This window comes from Doryrhamphus excisus, chromosome 2, assembly GCF_030265055.1.
Source record: "Doryrhamphus excisus isolate RoL2022-K1 chromosome 2, RoL_Dexc_1.0, whole genome shotgun sequence".
In the NCBI taxonomy this organism is placed as follows: Eukaryota; Metazoa; Chordata; class Actinopteri; order Syngnathiformes; family Syngnathidae; genus Doryrhamphus; species Doryrhamphus excisus.
Genome location: NC_080467.1, coordinates 18,067,597 through 18,084,836, shown reverse-complemented (window position 1 = coordinate 18,084,836; position 17,240 = coordinate 18,067,597). Strand labels below are relative to the sequence as shown.

General features: G+C 45.5%; 1 protein-coding gene across 3 annotated transcripts in view; it reads right to left on the bottom strand.

The window, feature by feature from the left end:
- The window catches only part of lpar1 (lysophosphatidic acid receptor 1), a 42,588-nt gene that overhangs the window by 13,537 nt on the left and 11,811 nt on the right, over nt 1-17,240 (bottom strand). For all 3 annotated transcript variants that reach the window (XM_058064081.1, XM_058064083.1, XM_058064082.1), the window contains exon 2: nt 13,302-14,060. In XM_058064081.1, the coding sequence (XP_057920064.1) occupies nt 13,302-14,060 (759 nt within the window). The remainder of the gene's footprint in view (nt 1-13,301; nt 14,061-17,240) is intronic.

The following is a 17,240-nucleotide window of genomic DNA, read 5'->3' as shown; positions in this document are numbered from 1 at the left end:
GTGAAAGAAACTGAAGGCAGAAATAGAGCCAGTAAGACTGAAGCTCTCAACCAACCATGCAAGTCAGTTGTGAGTAGTCACAAGGCAAAGGGTCTGCGAGTGAGAGGTTTCTCCTCCAAAGTCTTCATTGATCTACCACCGGCATATACAAGAGACTTCATCCCACTTGAACGCTCTCATATCCCTACCAACAAAACAGCCAAGAAGTGGGAACACCTCGCCACTATAGCTCACAAGATTCCTTGTCTAATGGATTGTGAAGTTGGACTGCTTATAAGATACGACTGCCCAAGAGCACTCGTTCCAAGAAGAGATGTCAGGCACCAACAAAGAGCCATATGGAATCAAAACAGACTTGGGGTGGAGTATTGTTGGAGGTGGATCTCAGCCAGTCAGCTCTATGGAGGTAACTGGTCTGTGTCATCGCATGATGGTGAAAGAGTTGCCACCTGCCTCAATCATCAAAGCACTTGAGCTTGACTTTGCAGACACTCAATCAAAGGAGAAAGACATATCCCGAGAGGATATTGAGTTCCTGGAAATACTCAGTGGGAAAATCCATCATAATGAAATTCCCCTCTCATTTAAAGTATGTCCTGTCCTTCCAGACAACAAAAGGCCTGCCTTAATTCGACTAAAGCACCTCAAGAGAAAATTGGACAAGGATCCCAAATTCAAAGAAGATTATGTAAGCTTCATGGAAGGTGTCTTCAGAGATGGCGATGCAGAGAAGGCTGACAAGGAGCCAAAGACTGGAAGCGTGTGGTACATCCCACATCAAGGGGTGTACCACCCTAGGAAACCAGATAAAATCAGAATCATGTTTGACTGCTCAGCCAAATACGAAGGTACAGCACTGAACGATCACCTTCTGACGGGACCAGATCTCACCAATGGGCTCACAGGAGTGATGTGTTGCTTTCGCCAGCTCCCAATAACAGTCATGTGCGATGTGGAAAAAATGTTCCACAGATTCCATGTCACGGAAGAAGACCGAGACTATTTGAGGTTTCTATGGTGGAAAAATGGAAACACAGACACAGAACCTCAGGAATACCGAATGAAAGTACACCTATTTGGTGCTTCATCTTCACCAGGCTGTGCCAACTATGGAATTAAACATTTAGCTGCTCTAAATTACACCAGAGGTCAGGGCTGCCGTCAAGCTGAAGAAGGAGTCCTATCGAGCATTGATGGCTTGTGGGACTCCGGAAGCAGCTGACAGGTACCGTCAGGCCAAACGGTTTGCGGCTTTGGCGGTTGTCGAGGCAAAAACTGGTGTGGGAGGAATTCGGTGAGGCCACGGAGCAGAGGTCGGCCGGCCTCGAAGAGGTTCTGGCAAACCATCCGGCGCCTCAGAAAAGGGAAGCAGTGCCCAGTCCACACTGTTTACAGTGGAGACGGGGGCCTGCTGACCTCGACTGGGGATGTAGTCGGACGGTGGAAGGAATACTTTGAGCCCCTTCTCAATCCCACTGACATACCTTCCATAGAGGAAGCAGAGTCTGAGGACACATACGTGGACAGTGCCATCACCGTGGCTGAGGTATCTGGGGTGGTTAAGACGCTCCTCAGTGGCAAAGCTCCGGGGGTGGACGAGTTTCGCCCAGAATTCCTCAAGGCTCTGGATGTTGACGGACTGTCTTGGCTGACACGTCTCTTCAACATTGCATGGAAGTCGGGAACAGTACCTTTGGATTGGCAGACCGGGGTGGTGGTCCCCCTTTTCAAGAAGGGTGACCAGAGGGTGTGTTCCAACTACAGGGGGATCACACTCCTCAGCCTCCCTGGGAAAGTCTATTCCAGGGTGCTGGAGAGAAGGGTACGACCGTTGGCCGAACCTCTGATACAAGAGGTCCAATGCGGTTTTCGTCCTGGTCGTGGAACACTGGACCAGCTCTACAACCTCACGAGGGTGCTTGAGGGTGCATGGGAGTTTGCCCAACCAGTGCTTTGTGGACCTGGAAAAGGCATTCGACCGTGTCCCTTGTAGCGTCCATTGGGGGGTGCTCCGGGAGTACGGGATTGGTGGCGCGCTACTATGTGCTATCCGGTCCTTGTACAAACGGGGCAGGAGTCTGGTTCGCATTGCCAGTAGTAAGTCATGCCTGTTTCTGGTAAACGTTGGTCTCCGCCAAGGCTGCCCTTTGTCACCGATTCTGTTCACAATTTTCATGGACAGAATTTCTAGGCGCAGCCAAGGTGTTGAGGGAGTCCGGTTCGGGGGCCTTAGAATCTCATCTCTGCTATTTGCAGATTATGTGGTTCTCATGGCTTCTTCGGGCTGCGACCTTCAGCGTTTACTGGGATGGTTTGCATCTGAGTGTGAAGCGTCTGGGATGAGACTCAGTACCTCCAAATCAGAGGCCATGGTTCTCAGTCGGAAAAGGGTGGAGTGCTCCCTCCGGGTTGGGAATGAGGTCCTGCCCCAGGTGGAGGAGTTTAAGTATCTCGGGGTCTTGTTCACGAGTGAGGGAAAGTGGGAGCGTGAGGTCGACACACGGATCGGTGCAGCCTCGGCAGTAATGCGGTCGCTGTACCGGACCGTTGTGGTGAAAAGAGAGGGCAAAGCTCTCAATTTACCGGTCGATCTATGTTCCCATCCTCACCTATGGTCATGAGCTTTGGGTCACGACCGAAAGAATGAGATGGCGGATACAGGCGGCTGAAATGAGTTTCCTCCGTAGGGTAGCTGGACTCACCCTAAGAGATAGGGTGAGGAGCTCAGCCATCCGGGAGGGGCTCAGAGTAGAGCCGCTTCTCCTTCACATCGAGATGAGTCAGTTGAGGTGGCGCGGGCATCTAGTCCGGATGCCTCCCGGACGCCTCCCTGGTGAAGTGTTCCGGGCATGCCCAGCCGGGAAAAGGCCCCGGGGTAGACCTAGGACACGCTGGAGGGACTATGTCTCACAGCTGGCCTGGGAACGCCTTGGTGTCCTCCCGGTGGAGCTGGGGGAGGTGGCCGGGGACCGGGAAGTCTGGGCTTCCCTACTAAGACTGCTGCCCCCGCGACCCGGACCCGGATAAGCGGAGGAAAATGGATGGATGGGATGGGCTGCTCTAAATGAAGAGGAACGCAGCCAACTTCATCAGAAACTTCTATGTCGACGACGGCCTCATCAGTGTGGATTCTGTTGAAGAAGCAAAAGAACTGGCAAAGGAAGTTCAAGCTATTTGCGCTAAAGGAAAACTGCGCCTCCATAAGTTCATAAGTTCATCTCCAATGACAGGAAAGTTCTGGAGTCTATTGAGGTCAACCAACGCGCTCCAGAAGCAAAGGATGTGGATCTCAACCACAGTGCTCTTCCAGTTCAGCGAGTTCTTGGAGTACATTGGGATGTTGAGAGTGATTTCTTCCACTTCCAAGTTTCTCTTAACGAGACACCACTCACACGACGTGGAATTCTCTCAGCTGTAGCGTCTGTATATGATCCCTTAGGATTTCTGGCCCCATTCATCCTCTCAGGAAAACTAGTCCTCCAAGAGATGTGTCAAAATGGCATTAGCTGGGACAAACCCCTACCAAGAGATTTGAAGTGGGAGAGTCGGGTGAATGACCTGAAAAACCTTGAGGATGTTAAAATTCCAAGATGCTGCATACCTCACAACTTTGGAAATGTTGAAAGAGTAGAGCAGCATCACTTCTCAGATGCAAGCAGTCACGGCTATGGTCAGTGCTCATACATCAGGCTTGTGGGAAAGGAAAAAGGTTCATTGTACATTCATGTATGGCAAAGCAAGAGTTGCTCCTATGAAGGTGGTCACCATACCTCGATTGGAGCTGACTGCGGCTGTAGTGTCTGCCTCTGTAAGCATGATGCTGAAAGAACTACTTGAGGTTCTTGTGGACAAAGAATACTTTTGGACAGACTCAGGCTGACAGACCGCGCACTCACTGAATTAAGCTAGCTCCGTTCATTCCGATCTTCAACAGATCTTTTCTTCTAGACTTTTTTCTCAACCAATTTTTTTTTTCATAAACTAAAACGACTGACTGGACCAAGCTTGCCCGTCGACTTGGACTTCCAGCGGTGTCACCGGAGTTGTTCTTCAAGTTTCCTACTAACTTGCCGATCAACAAGAAACGTGAGTATGGCTTCTTGCAACTCCTGCTCCCTCCTCCTTGAGAGGCTTTCCCTGCTGGAGGAACGTGTCCGCCAACTAGAGCAGAGTAATTTCGTAACGATAGATGTGGCGGGCACACCGGATAGCGTAGGTTGTAGCCAACCTACTAGTCTGGTTAGCATTAGCCCTAAGTGGCCGGCTAACCGCGGTGAGCCAATTCAGACGCATAACAGTTACACTCCCTTAGAAAGCCCCACTATGTCACAGTCTACTGGCTCCCGCACATTAGTTATAGGTGACTCCATCACCCGTAACATTAAGCTTAAGAACCCAGCCACCGTAATGTGTATTCCTGGGGCCAGAGCACCCGATATTGAAGCTAGCCTTAGGGAGCTGACTCGCAACAGGTCCAAACACCAACATAAAGCAAACAACACTAGTTTCTCTGATATAGTGATACACGTCGGCTCCAATGACATTAGGATGAGGCAATCAGAGATTACAAAAAGGAACATAGCAAGGATTTGTAATCTCGCCAGAAAGATGTGTTGGCATCGAGTAGTTGTCTCTGGTCCCTTGCCTGCGAGAGGCAATGATGAGAGGTTTAGTAGATTATTCTCGCTAAACCGGTGGCTGGCTGGCTTCTGTAACGAACAGGGATTTCAGTTTGTAGATAACTGGCCTTCCTTCTGGAGGAACCCCCGACTGTTTGGTAGAGATGGCCTTCACCCTAATGGGGAAGGTGCTCTTACCCTTTCCAGAAATATAGATTACTGTTTAAGTCCCACGTGACATCCTGCACTAGAACAAGTCGGGGGGCAGGTGATTAGCGAGCCTGTTAGAACGGGTGTGGAGTCTGTAAGGTTATGGCTAACTGGCGCTATGCCGGACTTGAACAATACACATAGCCCTTTCTGTAGAATAAAGCAACATACTATGCATACAGATTCACAACCCATAAATGCTCCACAGTCTGTCTTCCCTTCTACTGAGGTAGGGCCTTGTGATAAACTTGAACCTCCCTCTTGTACTAGTGATGATTCAACAAACAACTATCAGACCCCTATGGTATTGACTTCTTATCGTGTGTACAACAAGTCAAAATATGGCATGGGTCCTAGACGGAGCAATCTTGTTAATATTACTACTATTAATTCTTTGGGAGTGAACAGCCTCAGTCAGCCAACCTTTACGAAAATTGGTCTTATGAATATTAGATCGCTCTCCTCAAAGGCTGTGCTCATTAATGATCTGATAAGAGATCATAATCTCAACATAATCGGTCTTTGCGAGACCTGGTTAAAACCAAACGATTTTATATCCCTTAATGAGGCGTCTCCACCTAATTTTTTGAGTTCTCAGGTTTCACGTCCTAATAGGAAAGGTGGGGGTGTTGCCCTCATCCATGAATCTGCTCTTAACCTCAGTACTTGGTCAAAATCTGAAATTAAAACATTTGAGGTCCTCGTTTTGCGATCGACCGCATCATTGCCATTTTATCTAGCACTTCTCTATCATCCTCCTGGTCCGTACTCGGGCTTCTTGGATGAATTTTCTGAATTTATTGCAGACCTGGTAACCCACGCAGACAATATTGTACTCATGGGTGATTTCAATATCCATGTCAATTCTCCTGAAGAGTCCCTTAGTGTGGCTTTTCAGACAATAATCCATACTTTTGGTTTTGTTCAATTAATTAATGAGCCAACCCACATCAGTGGTAATACCCTGGATCTGGTTTTAATTCAAGGTATTAGGACCTCCAACGTAACAGTCCTTCCTTACATAACCACTGTGTCTGACCATTATTTTATAACATTTGAAATCTTGACCCAATGCCACCGCTTGGACCGGAACCAGTGCTCTAGCAGTCGTAATATTAGTTCTTCGACTGCTACTGCACTTGCTGAGGTACTGTCCTCAGTGGTTTCCTCTTTCCCTTCCTATAAGGGCCCTATAGACAACCTTACAAATGATTTCAACAAGGTGTTATGTAAAGCTCTTGATACTGTTGCACCTTTGAGATTTAAGTGTCATGCCAAAAGACTTACTCCTTGGTTTACAGGTGAAACTCGAAGGCTGAAACAATTTTGTCGGAGATTGGAGCGCAGATGGCGTGCAACTAAACTTGAGGTCTTCCGACAGGCATGGGGAGATAGTCTGACTAAATATAAACAGGCTCTTGTTGCGGCAAAAAACAACTACTTTTCTAGACTAATTGACCTCCATAAAAATAACCCTAAATACTTATTCGACACAGTTGCATTGCTAACCCAGAAGAGGACCTCTCCTAGTAGTTCCCCTTTCTCAGCCGACGAGTTCTTGCGATTCTTCGCAAATAAAGTTGATCTCATCAGGAAGGAAATAAAGGACACCCTACCGCCAGACAGGTTAAACATGTCGGCCGCCATGACCGCTGCTGGGACTACTTCCATCCTCTGTCCCACTAGTTTCTCCTACTTTGAGGAAGTATCTCTGGACGAGCTTACAAAACTTGTCAGTGCAGCAAAACAGACAACATGTCAGCTTGACCCGCTTCCTGGGAAACTTGTTAAAGAATTGTTCCAAATTCTAGCCCCCTCAATCTTAAATATAATTAATCTATCACTCTCTTCTGGCACTGTGCCTGCAGCTTTCAAGACTGCAGTGATTCGACCCCTGCTGAAAAAACCAACCCTCGACCCCGGGAGTATTTCCCACTATAGGCCGGTGTCTAACCTCCCATTTCTGTCCAAGATCCTTGAAAGAATTGTAGCACAACAGCTCAATGATCACATGGCTTTGGGTGATCTTTTTGAACCTTTTCAGTCTGGTTTCAGGATGAACCACTCCACTGAATCAGCCCTTGCAAAAGTGACAAATGATCTTCTTCTTTCTATGGACTGTGACACATCTACAATATTGTTATTACTTGATCTCAGTGCTGCTTTCGACACTGTCGATCACTCTATCCTACTGGAACGCCTTCAAACATATATTGGTGTTACTGGTCCGGTACTCTCTTGGTTTAGATCTTATCTTGAGGATCGGACGCATCGTGTCGTTTGTGATGATATGACTTCAGAGTTCTGTGGTGTCACTTGTGGAGTTCCACAAGGTTCAGTGCTCGGCCCTCTTTTGTTTAACATTTACATGTTGCCGCTTGGCGACATCATTCGCAAACATAAGATTAGCTTTCACTCTAAACTCACTAAAGTTGACTGACCCGCAGGACTGCTCTAATTTGGAGGCTTGTCTCATTGATATTAAACATTGGATGTCCTGTAACTTTTTACTCTTGAACCCTGATAAAACTGAGATGTTGATCGGCCCTGCTAAACAGAGCCGTCTGTTTAAGGACACCACTCTGAGTTTTGATAATAGCATAATTTCCCAAAGTGACTCTGAAAAATCTGGGTGTGATATTGGACCTGACTCTATCCTTTCATAAACACATTAAGAATGTTACTAAAACAGCATTTTTTCATCTTCGCAATATTGCAAAGATACGACCTATTCTATCCACTTCTGATGCAGAGACCCTAGTCCATGCATTTGTCACGTCTCGCCTTGACTACTGTAATGTACTGCTTTCTGGTCTTCCAATGGCGAGTCTCAAAAGCTTGCAATTAGTACAAAATGCTGTAGCGCGACTTCTTACAAGAAGCTCACAACACGCCGGACTATCCCCAGAGCCAGAAAGAAGTATGCGGGCTCTAGAGCATTTTCCATTCGGGCCCCAACGTTGTGGAATGCTCTACCTGTTAATATTAGAGCTGCTACCTCAGTAGAAATGTTCAAGTCCCGACTTAAGACTCATTTCTATACTTTAGCGTTTAGTTAAAAATATTCCCTGCCTGTTTTGACTGCCGCTACTTCTCTCTCCCATACCGCCCCCCCCCCCCGGTGGTGCGGGTCCAGGAGAGGCTGTTTGGAAGTTGCTTTGACGAAACTGGACATCTGACGTGGCCTACCTTGTGGAGGCGCTGCAGCAGAGGGATGGTGATCATCTCAAGACCCGCGGCTGCCCAACTGTCCTAATGGCATTACATCTTGGACCTGGACTATTATACTCTCTGTTTATATTTAACTGTCACATGTTAACCTCTCCACATCCATTGCAGCTTGGTCATCCTAGAAGGGGGATTCCCCCATCTGCGGTCCCTTCTCAAGGTTTCTTTTTCCCTAATGGGTTTTGAGTTTTTCCTTGCCCTGATGGGGGTTCAGATCAGGGGATGTCGTTTGTCGTCTATTTTCTATCATCTACTGTTGCCTGCTTGTTAAGCCCTTTGAGGCTCTTTTGTGATTAAGGGCTATATAAATAAACTTGACTTGACTTGACTCAAAGGTGGTTCTTGCTTATATAAAAAATGAGGCTGGAAGATTTCATGTCTTACATTGTCATGTCTGACATTACTGACCAAGAGCAGTGGTACTACGTTGAGACATGTAAGAACCCAGCGGACCATACCTCAAGAGGCCTAAAGGTCGCAGAACTTACCAACTCAACCTGGCTCACAGGACCAGAGTTCCTTTGGGCAAGGGAGATCATTACTGTGCCAGGAACATCTAAGCTGTTGGTGGGAGACCCTGAAGTGAGGTTGACTCAGGTGTTGACTACCGAGGCAACGCAAAAGATGGACCCTCAGGTATGGCTAACGAGAATCTCCAAATGGACCACAGCGGTGAATGTTGTGGCACTCATTCAAAGACTGGCTAAGATAGTAAGGAAGACAGATCCCATAAATGTGGAGGAAAGGCATGAAGCTACACTCACTCTTGTCAAACTTGCACAGCAGGATGTCTACCAAGATGACATCCGCATGCTTAGCCAAGCAGATGGGAAACTGACATGAAATCACCCTCTGAATCAGCTTGACCCATTTGTCCAAGATGGTGTCATGGGAGTAGGAGGGCATCTCAAAAGGTCACCTGCACCCTTTGAGTGGAGGCATCCTGTAGTTATTCCAAAGGATGGCATTGTTACACGCCTTATCTTTGCCCACCATCACGAAAAAACGGAACATCAAGGCAGGAGTCAAACCTTGAATCAACTCAGAGCAAATGGCTGCTGGATCGTGGGAGGTAGCAAAGCAGTGGCTCAACATATTCGACAGTGCATCCCATGCCGGAAAGCTAGAGGAGCCACGGAGGAACAAAAGATGGCTGACTTACCTCAAGACCGCATTGAGCCTTCTCCACCATTTACCTACTGTGGCAAGGATTTTTTTGGCCCCTTTCAAACAAAACAAGGCCGTAAAGAACAAAAACGGTATGGTCTACTATTCACTTGTCGATGTTCTAGAGGAGTTCACATAGAGATGATGGAGGACATGACCCATGACTCACTCATCAATGCCCTAAGGTGCTTCATTGCCATCAGAGGTGCTGTTCGGCACATCCGCTCAGATCAGGGAACAAACTTTGTTGGAGCTAAAAATCAAATGGAAAATTCACTAAAGGAAATAAACACAGAAAGAGTAGTAACATACCTGGCAGACAAGCAATGCGACTTTGTCATGAATGTTCCCAATGCAAGCCATATGGGAGGTGTTTGGGAGCGCCAGATCAGAACCATCAGAAGCGTGCTCATTTCAGTCCTAGCAAACAGTGCTGGCAGGTTGAGTGACAGTTCCTTGAGAACCTTTCTTTATGAAGCCATGTCCATTGTGAATAGTCGCCCTCTTACTGTTGTGGACAATGTAAGCAACCCCATGTGTCTGGAACCACTGACACCTAACCACCTGATTACCATGAAGTCATCTACTCCCATGCCACCGCCTGGTAAATTCGTCAGGGAGGACTTGTATACCAACAAGTGCAATATTTGTCGTAACAGTTCTGGAACAAATGGCGGAAGGAGTATCTGGCCAACATTGCTTTGCGACATAGATGGCATACACCAAGAAGAAACATGCAAGTTGGAGATGTAGTGATCGTCAAAGAGGAGGAGGTTCCCCGAAACCAATGGAAACTGGCTCGGATTCTTCAAGTCCATAAGAGTGACGGACTAGTGAGGACAGTTACTCTACAGCTAGGTGACAAAAGGTTGGGAAAAGGAGGTGAAAGACTCAACAAGCCATCCATCATTGACAGAACTGTTCAAAAGCTAGTTCTTCTTGTAGAAGACCATTAGGTTCACGTCTACAGCAAGCTGGCTATGGAGATGGAAGGTCAACATGTTTGTCAAACTGATTTAAAATATTGTTATGGCTTAAAAATTACCATTTATTAAGAAGTTCATTGTATCAATGGTAATTTGGTGGGATTGTAGCTTTTTGTTATTGTACACATTTATTTTGTTAAGAAATTTATTGTATTGTGAGTCATGTGACACATAAATCGGAAGTACTGTGTGGTAACCGGAAGTACTCTGTAGTAAGAGAAGCGCATTGGAGAGCAAAGCACATTGGAGAACAGAACAACGAGAGAGTCAGACAGAGAGAGAGAGAGAGATTTCCTATATGTTCTACCATTGGTCCACCTGGCAAACACGGTGAATACAACTTTGTTTAAAAAAACTATTGTATTGTATATTTATTGATTGTTTATGCAAATTGTATGTGATTGTTTGCAGTTTTCACGGTGTCTAACGATGTTTCACGATGCTTCAATGTCCTGCAATAGCGTGTGAATGCAATGAAGAGCAATAAATGCATCGAGGACATCAGTAAAAGAAGCGTGAACTTTTTACTGGACAAGGGTAGTTACAGGTAGCTTTTTAGGTAGCTTGTTTATTTGATGTGGTCTGCTGTTTACAAAGTACTCCTGAAAAAAGGGACACAAGCACATATAGTAGCAGGTTGCATGACACTTTTACAGGTACAATATTTCCAGGTAGACTGTTAGAATTATATGTGTAAAATATATAGTCTGACCCCCCGTCAATTTTTTTAAACCAAAGTGCCCCGCGAGTCAAAATGTTTGCCCATCCCTGCTATACACAGTATTCCCTCCTTTGTCGAGGTGAATTGATTCCAGACCCGACCGCGATGAGTTAATTTCCACCAGGTAGGATTCCTCGGACTGTTCAGGTTGTCTTAGAAAATGTTTCACCCCTCATCCCAGCAAGCTCGCAAGCAAACCAGTTAGCCTGGAATAGATTTCTTCTCAAAGTAAGAAGCCACAAATGTACCACTTCCACATGGAATGGGGGGAGGTTTTTTTCCTCTCTATCATGTCGGACATACCATGGCTGACTTCATGCAGTGTTAAGGTAATGTAATGTCTCATCCATGTTTTGTGTCATTACTGCCAATTAGTGTAGTAGCGTGGATGGTTATCTTATTGGATGCATGTATTGATGGATGGATGAATGGATTATAAAGAAATTTCTAACAACAGATGGTTTTCGAGAGGTTAGCGTCAAATACACGAGTCAGAGGAAAGCCTTCATTTTTCAGGGTACCTTGCAACAGCAAGATATGAAATGAATGATTGAAAAAATGATTAAAATTGGATCAAAACTTGTTTTGTTCTCCAAGTGATACAATATGTTGAAATCCCTTGATGTTGGTGTGTGCGTAGAAAGTCATCTCTGCAGGAGGTACAAGCTCATCTGTGTGTAGTTAACCCAATCAAGTGTTTTTGTGTTCCCATCATTGGACAAGAGCAGCTCCGGTGTCCCCACAGCTCGAAATGGAATGGGGTTGTGAAAGGGCACGTCTTCAGCACGTGTCTACGTTTATGTGTGTTTAAGTGCGTACAACCGGCGTGGACTATTACTTTGCCATTCTTTGATTGTCTCAAAGACAGGACTCCATCAGGGATGGCTTTACAGCATCCTGAAAGGAACAAGCCGGGAGGGCACCAGGGGAGCCACCATCATCTGGTCAGCAGATGGTAGAGGCTTGACAGGGAATCGCAGGGGGGGGAGTTACCGTCAAGAACTCCTTAACCTTTCGCTCACAATGTGAATATCAGCAAAGGCAACTCCTCAGAAGAACGAAGGACACTTTGTTATACTTTGGCTATTTTTGGGGAAAAAACATCAGTCTTCTTTAAAAAAAAAAAAAAAAAGCACTTCGCCATCAGACGTTTTGGAGTTGCTCTTTCTCCACATTGGCGTGAATTGATCTTTTATAAGTTTCAATTGGTCAACAGTGAGAGGGTTCGTCGTGGAACCTGTGCCAGGTCTTTATGGGAAGCTCCTTTGATGAAGAACATGTGATAGGGTGTGTCATCATAGAATTTGGCAGGAACTCTCAGTTGTTTAAAGATTAAGTCAATCATCAGATGATGCAGATCAAAGTGAGCAAACCCTAGGCGTGAACACATCCTGGAAAACCAAGCGTATTTGAAGTTCCTGTCGCTTTGCAGGATAGTTTAACATGGAAAAACCACCGACTCATTTATACCCTGCACTATTCCACCGTCACGGGCCATAAAACACATTCTGCTGTACATTGCTTGAGTCGATTGTGGAGTAAAGACAACAGTGGCAACAGGATGAGATAACACACCACATAGAAGACAAATCACATGGAATGCTCTGGCATGTTATGTCTAGGACCAACACATCCTGCTTCCAAGAACCAACAAGTTCTTTTCCCACACAATTTGCACATGCTACAAAATTCTAAACCGCCGGATTCACTCAAATCGTCTTCAAAGCGTATTACGCAATAGAAAAGCTCTGGAACCTTGCAAAATGAAAGACATACAGTATCTCTACGGACTGTTTAGACATAAAACTGTCAAGACTTCACACCCTGCTCTGCTGGAAGATAAAACAGGCACCGAGTGGAGTAGGGCCTTGCTTACTCTGGTGGTATAAATAAATCATTTGGACGTAGAGTTTATCATATGGGGTGATGTTGGAGTTAGTCATATTCAGTACATTCAGTAGCCCATTCCATACACTGTGAAGTCTATTAGTATAGTTTGAGTGTTCATTCATTTTTTGACCATTTATCCTCCTTATTCATACCAGCTGAATTTGGGAAAAGGGTGGGGTACACCCTGGACTGGTTGCCAGTCAATCACATGACATACAGTATATACTAGACAACCATTCACACTGCCGTTATGAGTGTACAATTAGGATGTTGGTTTTGGACAGTGAGAGGAAGAGTCCTGTACATGATTTAAAAGAATATTCAGGGAACTAAACATCTTATATCTACTGCAATGACAAGAACATGGACTCCCAAAATGCTTCCTTGCGACGTCTTCTTCATTGCCCTGCAAGTTAGACGGCCAGCCGTGCAGACAGAAACAGATCAGGAGGACAAGAACAAGAGAAGGAGTGTGCTTACCCAACACAATTGCCACGGTTTTCAGAAGCGACATCATTGTGTCTCGGTTGCGTCTCGGTCCGGAGCTGTGGCGTGACATCCTCATGGTCCTTTGGCGCACGTAGACAAAGATGTGGGCGTAGAGTGTCACCATAACAACAAATGTCACGAGGTTAAAGACGGCCCAGAAGACTAGGTAGGAGTTGCTGTAAAGTGGGGCCATGTTGGAGCAGGATTTAATACTGCAGATACAATTCCAGCCCACACTGGGGATGGCGCCCATGACTATGGACATGGTCCAGATTATGACAATCACCACCACCACACGGCGGTTACTCATGCGCGTGTGCAGCTGCATGCGGAACACAGTGATGTGCCGTTCGATGGCGATGGCAAGGAGGTTGGCCACCGACGCCGTCAGGCTCGTGTCGATCAAGCCTTGGCGCAGCAGCCATGTTGAAACAGTCAGTCGCCTTGTGTTTGGGCCCGTGTTGAACATCAAGTAGAAGTAGGCCAGTCCAGCAAAGAAGTCAGCAGCTGCCAGGTTAGCCATCAAGTAGTAGATGGGGAAGTGGAATCTCCGGTTGACATAGATGGCGATCATCACCAGGAGGTTGGCAAGCATGATGAAGATGCAGACCGTGATGCCAAGACCCATCACCAGGCGGCTGACTGTGTTCCAGTCTTTCGCTAGGTATTTGCCACTGCGGTTGTAGAAGAAGGCAATGCTTTCATTGTAGTAGCACTGTTCCTCATCCATTATGGTGGTTTCCATGCTCTCTGAAAAGAAGAAGACACGGAGTCACTTATAAAATGTGTTTCCCTCATCTAACACCTCCCTGAAGAGGAGTGGACAACCACAGTGCAGCACCCTGGGACCAGATCCATCACTAGAGTCAGTACCATGGTCGAAGGAACTAAAAATGAAGAAATCGTCAAAGTTAAAGTAAGTAAAGGTCCACAACAAAGCACATTAGGTTCATACCTGTGACCTTGCGATTCACAAATGTCAATCTGATTTGAGAACAGTTCAATGAAACGTAAAACAGACTCAGGCTCGTATTTCTGCACTGGACTTTACTGCAGATATCAGTGAAGGTCATCTGCATTGTAAGCAAAAGCCTGTTGTTGCGTGCAAAATTAACAATGTTCATGTTATTTTCTTGAATAATAGCCCCCCCTCCCCACACACGTCCACATTCTCTCACACCCATTGTTAATTGTTTTCATTCTTTCTGTCTTTAGGAATGACTTCATCTATACCAGCGTCTCCAACTGTCATCACTATTAGCTATTTCAACTATTATTAGCTATGACAACTATTATTTCTGTTTGATTTATGGGACAGGCTAACCCGTCGTATATAATCCTTTTAAATTGTCTTTTCATAATATTATGATATTATGACTTTCATTCATTCATTCATTTTCTACCGCTTTTCCTCACTTTATTCCCATAATATTGTAACTTTTCCTCTAACCCAATTTTCTAAAAACAACTTTGCTTTGTTTCTTAGAATATTGTAGCTTTTTTCCCTGTACTATTTCAACTCTATGCTACTAAGATGAAAGTTAGTCAAGGGACGTTTATTTATGGGTCAAGTCCACACATTCTTCACATGGAGAAAATAACACTGGATAAGAGTGTAACAGCCGCTTAGTATACGTACAAGCTTTAAGAACAAGCAACACAAAACTCACATTGTCTACAAAGTCACAGTTTACAGCAAGTGTTGGTCACCAGCTGTGTATGTCTGTATGTGTTTGTAAGCACGAGCAGACACACAAGCTGTGTGAATAAACCCTGGTGTGATGTGAGGCTGAACCCACTTTTTCCCCCATCTGGTCCAGTTTAATGAGTGTTCCGGTTTAAACAAAAAAAAAAAAAAAGAAGAGGACATTAGACGCAACCGAGACCGCTAAGCAGCAGTAAGAGGACACTTTGAGTAAACGCACACACAGAACCCACAAGCACAAACAAACAATTCATGTTGCATTTGCAAGTGTATGTTGATGTAATAAGCTAAAACCCTCACAAATGCCTCTGCCCCAAACATCCCAGACCGGAAACAGGACCTTGGGGCTGTTGAGGGGAGTTCATGTTTGTGTCTTGTTGAGACAAAAGGTGGCGACATTAGCAACAAAAAAATAATTAGTATATGAAGGGTGCATATCAATAAGTCGAAGCAATACGTTTACTTTAACCATCCCAAACTCTTTAAGCCCACTTTCCGCCCTGCAGGAGCAATGCAGACATCACGCTGCCAAGCTGTAAACAAAAAGAACCACCCCTTCCCCCCTTGGATCGTTGTGATAATGAGGCCATGATGCAGCTTGGACCTGGTCAACTGCATAGTCGCTATCAAAAACTCAAGAGTTTAGTGAGTCGTTTAAGGCCACAACATAATTCCTGAATGGGACTTTTGCTCACACTGTACTATTAAATCCAAATTTAGATCATTTATTAGCCTTAATCCAAGCCAAAGACAATACTGACCAATATACTGGCTGGGAATGTTGGCAGCGTACAACATCAAGGTCTTCCTCAGCCAAACGGCATGTGTGTTAGACATGACAGGTCCCCAACAACAGTAAGGACTTGTTTTTCTTGTTTGTTTATACGTCTAATTCCCTGAGTTAAGCCAACCGGGAGCTTTGTCAGGAGAGTACGGGAATGTTTGTTTGGAATGGATGTAAGTTATTTGCTGAATTAACAAATTTGATATGTTATTACGGTTGTTGCTTATTAAGTTGCTCCCCTTTTGTGTACCTAAATAAACGATAAAGATCATGTTAAACCTTACTTCACACCAAGCAAGTACAGGTTACATGTTTGTTGGATAATTCCAGTTCCAAGTACAAACTTCATCACTAATGATCACCCGGGCTCAAACCAGTGCTAGCCATCAAGCTAAAAGCTCAGGCTCCGACCAGGGTCCACGGACCCTGACCACAGACGCTCAACGCAACATCCAGCACGGGACCCTCACTCTCACCCCATGTAACCCGCCTGGTTCAGCCAGCCCTACGCTCCACTTGGGCCTGAACCAGTGTCCATAAAGTGAGAGTCAAAAGCGCTCAAGCTAAAAGCCTGGTCTCAAACCAGGGATCACAGAATTAGAGTCAAAAGCCCTAGCCATCTACAGTAGCTACAGTAAAAGCCTGGCCTGTCAACTTGATGTCCAGCGTGACTCTTCAGGTGTCAGGGAGTGAGGTTTACCAACGTACTTTGGCACAGTTGCACGAGCTGGCATCTGTCACACTTCTCAATAAGGATGTACTAAGTTGACAGCTGCAGTCATGGACAAAAATAATGGCATGCCAAAGATGCCAAAGGCAGGGGCAGACTTGCCACTCAGCAAAAACATGGGCAATCATGTAGGGCCCTGAAATTGCCAATGTTTTTGACAAATCAGAACTGACTAAATCAGTGGTCAATATTCAGGTCCCGAACCATTATTACGATGAAGTTATTATTTCTCATACTTTCCTCAGCTTTGAAATAATATTACCCGCCCCTCATACAATTTGTATGTTCTGTGTCTCCAGAGGAACTGCCGGCTTGGCCATTAGAAGCCTTGCAGGGAGCGGCTGAGTGACAGCAGCGGCGCTAATGCCTCATAGATCCATAATAAGGTGGGGTCTATGACAACTCCCTCAGATGAAAGGCCACGCTTTTTCGCTCGTCATCTGTGGTTCACAGCCATTAAGCATCTGTAGGGAGCAGTTAGCGTTTGGATGCCTGAGGCCAATCCTCAAAGTGAAAATGGAAGAGGAAGTGGAAGTGACATCTGAGTGCATATTCCCAACACTTTCAGTACATCCTGGGAGATACAGGCATTGTATTGCTAATGGTGTGTTTGCATGCAACACTTGCAGGGTGATTGTCCAAAAAGCTCAGACAACTACAGTACGTTGCTGAGGAGAAAAACATTAGGAAAAGTGTGTGTGTACAAAATGA